The sequence below is a fragment of the Berghia stephanieae genome, chromosome 1 (assembly GCF_034508935.2).
Source record: "Berghia stephanieae isolate SIO BIC M18660-M18661 chromosome 1, UCSD_Bste_1.3, whole genome shotgun sequence".
In the NCBI taxonomy this organism is placed as follows: domain Eukaryota; kingdom Metazoa; phylum Mollusca; class Gastropoda; order Nudibranchia; family Aeolidiidae; genus Berghia; species Berghia stephanieae.
The window spans coordinates 46,874,961-46,884,613 of record NC_088360.1 but is presented as its reverse complement, the minus strand read 5'-3'; the positions used below and the strand labels follow the sequence as shown (position 1 = coordinate 46,884,613).

At 35.0% G+C, this 9,653-nt stretch overlaps 1 protein-coding gene across 2 annotated transcripts in view; it reads left to right on the top strand.

Moving 5' to 3' along the window:
* Nucleotides 1-897: 897 nt before the first annotated feature.
* LOC144976326 (calcyphosin-like protein) overlaps nt 898-9,653 on the top strand; it is a 19,888-nt gene continuing 11,132 nt past the window's right edge. For both annotated transcript variants that reach the window (XM_078920549.1, XM_078920541.1), the window contains exons 1-4: nt 898-1,023; nt 2,228-2,381; nt 5,847-6,027; nt 8,215-8,421. In XM_078920549.1, the coding sequence (XP_078776675.1) occupies nt 2,245-2,381; nt 5,847-6,027; nt 8,215-8,421 (525 nt within the window). In that variant the 5' untranslated portion in view covers nt 898-1,023; nt 2,228-2,244. The remainder of the gene's footprint in view (nt 1,024-2,227; nt 2,382-5,846; nt 6,028-8,214; nt 8,422-9,653) is intronic.

Here is a 9,653-nt window from a genome sequence, read left to right as displayed (position 1 = left end):
ACAAATAACAAATGATAACTATTAACTGCTAACTACAAATAACAACTAATAACAACAAATAACGACTGATAACAACAAATTACAACTAACAACCTGTAATGCCGATTACCGAAATTCACCGAAATCTACCGAAATCCACTCAAGTGAGGAGTGAACCAGAGACTATGGGAGGTGGACACCAGTGGGGATTGAACCAGAGACTATGAGTTAATTGTTGTTATCAGTTGTTTTTATTTTTTTATTTGTTTCTCAGTTGTTATTTGTTGTTATCGGCGGTTATTTGTTATCAGTTGTTATTTGTTGTTATCTCGACAAAGATAAATACCGTCGTTTTGAGTCGGCGGGCTACAAATATGAATGACCTCCAACAAGTCTAATAGACCACAGCTTTTTTGGCATTGTTATCCAATATATGATTTATAAGTGCAACACAACATATTACATTTACATAGAAACAGAGTTAACAGATTAGATTCAAAATACACGGAATGAATCACTAGTCAAGATATTAGAAAATCAATTTGATCATTTATAGAAAACGGTCAAGTATTGTTATAATGCAAAATGTGGGGTCTATAGATCATATAAAAATTTGAGAATTATTTCCCAAATCTTCGATAAAGCAAATATGCAGTGTGTTTATTTGGGTTTGATACAAGCTCATCCAGAAAAACAAAAGGTGACACATACACACACACACACACACACACACACACCTCTCTCTCTCTCTCTCTCTCTCTCTCTCTCTCTCTCTCTCTCTCTCTCTCTCTCTTCTTTCTTTCTTTCTCTTTCTCGCTCTCTCCTCCCCCTCCTCTCTCGAAATCAAAACTTATTTCAATTTACAGTAGACTTTCTAGTTCTGTCCCTTCTTTATTCCCTCCCTTGTTTCTATGGTGACTAGAATCAAAACACGTCTTGACAGTTTCGTTTCACTGTGTTAATCGATATTTTCCTGCCTTTATCAGCCAAGCTTGAACTTGTCGCTGGATAACTGAAATACCCTAACAGCGTTTTAGGCCCGAAGTAAGAACATACTTTTTGGTACATTATATTGTTAGTTAGATGTGCAAGAAACTTTCATTTCTCTTATTCACTTATTCTTTTCGAGGATTCAATCAGGATTGCTTTAAAAAATCATAAATAATTCTCTCTCCATCATATGATCATTATGCATATCTACATACCCATGGCTTTAGCACCTACATAACATTCTGCTTGGTGCCTCTTCGGCTACGCACTTTTATTTGGTTGCTGGTCTCCACTTATACCATAGTATTCTATAGTTAGCTGTGTGTCTATTCTAGAGTATTAGAATGGCGAGTATTTATTTTGTTCTGCTGTACTTTACTTCTGGTGCATTCTTTATGGAAACCATCTGCACATGGCGTGTGTGGTGATACAACTACAGATTCAGTTGTTGTTTAAAAAAAAAAATTGTGCTCGAACATGCAACATAATAATATAACCGAATACCTATAACTGTCTTTATTTGTTCGATGTGACTATTTCTCCGAATGCTCGGAAAAATAAAATTGATTCTAGATATTTCTCCTTACTGTTTCCGTTCTCAATATATTTTGGTTATTTGCGAAAGTGTCTGTGTAAATGATGAATGCGTATCCATTTTTTAATATATTTTTTTTGGTTTTCTTTTGCCAGTGCCTGGGTGCTCTGTCTTTTATTCCCAACTTTCTGTTAGACTTGTAACTTGAGTTTGTGCTATCATGACTTTCAACCTCTGTTCCCGTCTTGAGACTTTGGCTTTGTTATTTAGGTTTACTTCTGTTCCCTCTTTGAAAGTGCAGCGCGAAGTGCAAAAGTGAACGTACCTTGGAGTATTCGCAATAGCACAACTTTTTGATAAAATCTGTCTTTGTCAACAATGTGCCTAGCTTGATGATTCATGAGAATTCCCTGTCCAGTCTGTTTGAGCATTTACTTTTGCATTAACATCACGTCCATCACCCATCAGCTACTGGAGGCTAGCCGACTATTCGGAGAAGTAGAGTTCAAGTTTATTTTCCTGAGCGTTCGGAGAAATAGAGCTGGCCTTATTTGTTTCTGGAGATTGCATCTTTCCTGATGAGGCTCGTTGATTGCTCTTCTGACCAGTAATGAAAAAAGATACTGTTACTATAAATACTGATACAGAAAATACAATAAGTATTCTGTAATTAAGAAAATTAAGAAAAAAGTAACTGTCATCCTTTCGTATTTATGTACACAGAATCATAAAAGTTCAAGATGGCTGCTACAAAAAGGTCAGAAAGAGAAATGCAAATGAAATACAAAGAGAAAATGAAGACAAGTACAGATCCTCTGGATCTTTTACGCAATGCTTGTCTCTCAAGGGGGGCCACTGGAATCAAAGGTTTAGCCAGGTGAGTGGAATTTAATCTTTAGAATTAGGTGTTTTGTGTAAGGAGTAACGATGACAAAATGCCTACAGAAAATTGATCTGAATTTTTTCATTACATAAAGCGTAAGTCCTTTTTAATTGGACCAATACACATCACGGTTGAATAAGTTGGGCCTAGTAAGGTTAAGCTCTTTTGCAATGATAAGATCTATTTTCTGTGCAGCTATGATGATGGTAGCAGCACCGCGTGATGGCTGGTAGCATCACATAATTACCCTGGATCTTGTGTAAGCTGACAGACCAATCAGATCTGCCACTGAGACTAACCATGGCATAACATTGTCTCTTTGGCACCATGGTGCAAATATAAGTGGCATAATCAATGCTAGACCTAGAAACATTGCCATATCTGCATTAGCAGCATCAGGGCTTAGGAAAACCACACATTTCACTGGGCAAAGCTCTGCACTTTTATGCAACTAGAGCCCACTCTGGATAATCGCAAACACCTTGGGATCAGCGAAAATGTTATGATTAACTGAAGCTGCGATTAACAGAAGTTGAATTTTCTGTCCACTATTGCAACATTTTCTCTCTGAGTTTACACAGGCTTGGGACCGTCCATGGGGAGGCATGATTTCTCAGTCTTTGTGTTTTTTTTCTAAGCTGCAGTCAATTTCAGATAAAAAGGCATATCATATATGGTAAACTCAACCCAGTTGTAAACATTATTCTTAGTCCACCAAAGACTGAGCAATTTGATTGAAAGAACAGCCATATGGCAGCCCTGTATATATTTTAGCAAGCAAAAGCTGCTTTGATGCAAGCTGACATCTTATTCAGATTGGTTTAACTTTCACTCTTTTGTTCTCAATATTTGTAAGAAAAGATTTCCCGTGCTGAGAGACAATAAGCTTTCACCAAATCCGTAAGTCACAATGCACAGTTGTCAATCCTTAAACAAATGATATTGTTCAGTTTATCCTTACCTACCTGTTGTTTAGACTATGCCCAGCCCCGTTGCCTCCTATCTGATGATCACAGATGACCATACAAAGCCATACTGCAAAGTCCAGCCCTCTTTTATATTAAATAGAGTTTTGACATACTACTGTAGCATTAAACCCTGCCCACTCTTGAAGCTTCAATTTAATCATGAGAGTTAGTTTGCTTGATTTCATGAATTTTCCATTTTTCGAGGTCTGAAATTTGTTGCGATTAACCGAAGTTTGTTGCAATTAACCAATGACTTTTATATAGGATTAATTCCATTTCTTGGGAAATGTTGTGGTTATCCGAAAGTTGCGATTAACTGAGTTGCAATTATCCTGAGTGGAATGTACCTTCCCATCTGGACCGAGTATATTTCCTACCTGCCAGGAGGTATTGAGCCTCCACACTGATTATAATGTCTGGACCTCATGTGTCTAATATGTCGAGTGCTGGTTGCATTTTGGGTTATGCACATCTTCTGTCTGTTTGTTTGTTGCTTTAGGTCTCTTCCAACACAATTGAGGTTATATGAGAGACCGCTGAAACAAAAAAACAAGCAATCTAACAAAAATAGTACAAATGTAAATCAAAATCATAACCTAAAGATATCATAAGCTAAATTATAAATAACCAAGAACAAACAGGCAGAAGATTTACAGATAAAAAAAATATCCCCTGTCAAAAATACAATCACAAACCAAAGAAGCAGGATAGGCTAGTAAAGAGAAGAAGAAACGACATCACTATCAGATCGTACACCCATGCGAACATCATAGGTATATGATTCAAGGGTGATGCTCCCATCCAACCACCCGCTTCTGTCTGTCAGTCAAGGATTTTTCTGACCAACATAGCAGCCAGACTCCATGTACTTTACGGTACATCTCAGTCTTGTGGCTGGATGTGCATGTCATTGATTTGCTTCATCTGTATGATTGCAGGATCTTATGAGGATAATAAATGGTGGCCTATCTGATAACAGTACTAGGACATAACACTATTTAGATAAGACATATCTGGGCAGACTGACAGCGCACAGCATTTGACTATCAACTGGCTGACATTCGTTCCTCTGCAATATGTGCATAAGCTTCAAACTCACCATGACAAGGCAGTTATTGAATTGAAGTACAAACAAAAATATGTGGAATCTTCAAAATGTTGAAGTTACAAACGAACAAGGAGACGAAGAGTCAAGTACCATGGAGACCATTACATCACCCCCTTCATTTGCATTATATTTGTTTTTTTTTCACCTTATTGATAGTTTGTCTTCAAATCAAAACAATCAAATGAATCTCTAGCAAAACTGATTCACCTACTCTTTTCAAATCATTTTTTAAAATGTTTTTATTAAATTGTTTGTATATCTGGAAGAACCATAATGACTGAGTTTACAATAGGGAATTTGGACAATACTAATGCAGATATAAACGTTTGGGTTAAGATTGAATTAGATGTGCCATCATCTGTGTTGTAATGCTGAAAAGAAAAGACAAAATCAAAACTAGATATAGCGTTATGTCCACAAAACATACTCTAAACATTTAAAAAGGCCTCCCTAACCAACAGTAATAATTAATATTTTAGACGAGACATGATCCTGTAAGGCAATTTACCATTTTTTCGGACAGAAACAATGTTACCAGCCAGGTACACATTTTACCCCTGAGTATAGATAGAATGAAATTGATGTCATTCAACTCTTTGTTTTTGCTTTTAGCAAGCCATTTTTATGAGTAATTCTCACTAAATTGTATCAATCGGACAATAAACGGTCAAGGTTAATCACAGATTTGTGTATTGGTTCATTGTATCCGGCTGGTGGAATGTGGTGAGTAAATTACCTAAGCACATAGCATCAATAGTGAGATAATGTTAGTAAAGAGACTTTACCAAGGACTCAATTATGCACCACTTGTGGCTTGACCCAGGATCTACTTGTCCAAAGGAGCGTGTCATACTTCAAGACGACATAGCAGCAAACTGTGAGAATAAATCTTAAACGTTTTTCATTTTGTAAAATACTGAAAGACTTGATTTGTCTCAAAAGATCAGATGTCAAAGAAATGCAATAGTCAGATTATTATTATTATTATTATTATTATTATTATTATTATTATTATTATTATTATTATTATTATTATTATTATTATTATTATCATTATTATTATTACTATTATTATTATCATCATCATCATCATCATCATCATCATCATCATCATCATCATTATTATTATTATTATTATTATTATTATTACTATTATTGTTATTATTATTATTATTATTATTATTATTATTATTATTATTATTATTATTATTATTATTATTATTATTATTATTATTATTATTATTTTTAGATTACCAGCAATAATCAGATTGGTTGAGTCAGTTATGTAATTTAAAGAAGTGAAAGAGAAATTTATTCTAATTTTTGAGGATGACAGCCTAATTAATACTGTACCATTTTTAAATTTCACAACTTCCATTCCAGAACTTTCAAAATTATGGATGATGATCGCAGCAAGAGTTTAGATCTGAGTGAGTTCATCAAGGGTATCCATGACTATGGCATTGTAGAAATGGATAAGACACAATGTCAGGAACTCTTCACATTTTTTGACAAAGATGGCAGTGGAACAATTGATTTTGATGAGTTTTTAGTTCACTTACGGGTAAGGGTTGAAGTTATTAATTAGATTATTGGCCACCAATATTATGCATATGTTAGATATATTGTTGCAGAGTGGATTTTGTAAATTATCCGTTATATCAAAATTTGTGAGTTTCAAATATGCACCATTAAGTAAACCTTATCAATAAAATGAAATGAATGAATGTTTATAAGTTGAAGAAGATAGAAGAACATAAATAAAGTTTTCTTCGTTTATATTTTTCTGTTAAATGTTTTAACAAAGCAATACATCATTTTACTCAGTACACTTTGTGCACTGTAATGCACGATTTGAGTGGCAGATGAATTGGTAAACAGATAGACAATACATTTGAATACCGTTTCCTCAAACACACACTTTCCCCAAACTTACTCGAATTTCCCTCATTTTTTCCTTATTATTCTTTTGTATTATTCCATTCCTTCCTCAAACTAATTGGAAGAACCCAGGTGTTAGCTGCAACTCAGTACTATAAAATGAGTTAAGGAGAGGTGACTTGCTCAAGGCCACATATGCGGTGGATAGTTGAACGCAATACCTTTTAGTTCTGAAGCAATACTGCTGACACCCTTGAATCATATACCTATGATGTTCGCATGGGTGTACGATCCGATAGTGATGTCGTTTCTTCTTCTCTTTACTAGCCTATCCTGCTTCTTTGGTTTGTGATTGTATTTTTGACAGGGGATTTTTTTTTTTTCTGTAAATCTTCTGCCTGTTTGTTCTTGGTTATTTATAATTTAGCTTATATCTTTAGGTTATGATTTTGATTTACATTTGTACTATTTTTGTTAGATTGCTTGTTTTTTTGTTTCAGCGGTCTCTCATATAACCTCAATTGTGTTGGAAGAGACCTAAAGCAACAAACAAAAAAAAAAAAACAATACTGCTGAGCCACATTTACCACCCCTTCTAACCATCCATTCATTTTGGCAAGAACAATTTCCTCAAACTCTTTTGCATATCCCACAGAGTTTGACGAAACTGTGCTAAAGTGTATGACATAGTTTCAGCTTATATTGTCCTTTACCTTATCCAACCATCTAGTCTTTGGGCGTCCCTTTTTCCTCTTTTCTGCCAATTTTAAGTCCAATACTTTCCTTCCCACATACTCCCTCTCTCATCTCTTAACATGTCCGAACCATTTCAATCTATCTTCTCTCATCTTTATTGATACATTCATCACTTCAGTCAACCTTCGAATTCGTGCATCTCTCACTTTATTTTTTCTTGTCCAGCCAAGTGACCATCTCAACATCCTCATTTCTGCCACCTCAACTTCTTTATCTTGTTTCTTTGTTGTAGCTGCTGTCTCTAGTCCATATAACATTGCTGTCTTACAACAGATGTATATATTTTCCCCTTCAACTTTGCAGAAATTCGTTTGTCACATATAACTCCAGTTACCTTCCTCCAATTATTCCGGCCTGCTTGTATCCTTTTCTTAACCTCCATCTCATTGCCCACATTTCCTTGTACAGTTGTTCCTAAGTATTTTAATTGGTTTGTCTCTGGCACATCCTCTTCTCCTATCTTTATTGGTGGTCCTGCTCTCTGTTGTCCGATGCACAAATACTCTGTCTTTGATCTGCTTACCCTTAATCACCTCCTTTCCAATACCTGTATCCAACCCTCCAGTGTCTTTTTTATCATTCAAAAGTACTACGTCATCTGCATACATCATGTTCCATGGTGCCTCTCGCTGAATGGGTTCTGTAAGAACATCCATTGCTATTGCAAACAGCAGTGGGCTGAGAGCAGATCCCTGGTGTAATCCAGCTCTTACACATTAAATGGATCAGTAGAGCCAAAAGCTGTCCTTACCACTGTTTTGTTTCCTTTGTACATATCTTTGATAACTGATATATTTCTCTGTTATCCCCTTTGCTCTTAGAGCAATAATAACAATAATAATAATAATAATAATAATAATAATAATAATAATAATAATAATAATAATAATAATAATAATAATAATAATAATAGAATTAACTCAATGTATTCCTTAAATTGTTATTCAATGTCTGTCGACCCCTGCTGAAAGCCAAAGGACTAAATGTCTTTTTACTTTCAAAACTCTCCGTCAGACACTTTCTCTCAGAATTAAGTCATGATTAAATATGATAATTGCCGAAATTAAAATATAATATGGAAGAACTAAAGACCTTGTTTTATTATTCTCTACAGCCTCCTATGAATAACGCTCGCAAGTCCCTGATAGCTAAAGCATTTCAGAAAGCAGATAAAACTGGTGACGGTTGTATTACTGTAGAGGATTTAGAAGGAGTGTATAAGGTGGACAAACATCCTAAGTATATCAGTGGGGAATGGACAAAAGAGCAAGTTCTCAGACAGTTCCTTGACGGTTTTGACAGCAAAGACAAGGATGGGCAGGTAGGGTGGATTTATTATTCTTGATTTTGCTATTATTAAAAAGTAAAGTCATATGATATCCAAACGATTTTACTCGTTATTAGGTGTTTGAAGGCTTTTCTCAGTAGCACTTAGAGTTGAGGAAAACAATCAGCTTTGCTGAGATGATCAGTGTCAAGTGGAGAAGGCAAATATTTGAGAGACTATCAAAGTAATGTACATTACTGTCATTATGGATGCAAGATGAGTAAATACCAAATAATTGTTTCACATTTAAATCATCTATACTATATCGGTTCTGGGTTGATAAATTTCATTTTGTTAAAATATTTAGAGGAGACACAAAAGAAACATTGGGGTTCATTAAAATGGGCTGATATAGAGACATGAAATATAGTCCATGTCACCTTTAAGCACGGTCATCGGGAAATGGCTTTGACATACTAAATGCTGAAGCATGCTTGAGTTCTAAGTAGACATAATCCAAAGAGTTCCAGGAATGAAATTTCATGAGTTATTTCCATTTGTTAGTTATGATCTCACAACATCGCACAATGTTGTTTCAATATTTATCATTACCCATCACAGGTGGGTTTGTTTGCTTTCCCTTTAAAAAAAAAATATATATATATTTTTTTTTATTTTCATAATTCATCATGGTAAAAATGGAATAAAAGACATTCAATTCGAAAAACATGGAGCAATTGGTCATAGGAAGAAATGTCGGTGTAGGGGAAGGTCCCTCTTATTTTTGTGAAAAGAGTTCATTATTTGAGCTTTTCTTGCGATGTGAAACAAAACCCTGTTGCACAGCTCTTGTAATTGCCTCGAATTTTGATGTGAAACCAGTTGATTTCATAAAAACATGAATAGTGTTTAAACGATGCAACATCTATGAGGAAGAAGACATTTTGGTTGCCACTTCTACTTCATCATCTTCCTCCTCTTATACCTCAACTCGAGGTCGCTTCCTCTTCAGCATATTTTTGCCAACTTCACCGGTCTATGATAAGATTGGATATAATAACAAGGAACCAGATGCAGTTTTATAATGAAGCATGCCTGAAGCCAAAGTTACCATGCTTAAAGGGGTGTAGTTTATGTGGCAAAAATTTGGTAAGAGACATTTAGTGTGCTTAAGTCCAAAACGTGCATAATGATGACATATTTAAAAACATCATGGTCTGCATTACATTGCCAGACAATACATCTCAAATATGCAATAATCAAACTGATCCGGCTCAGAGTGATGT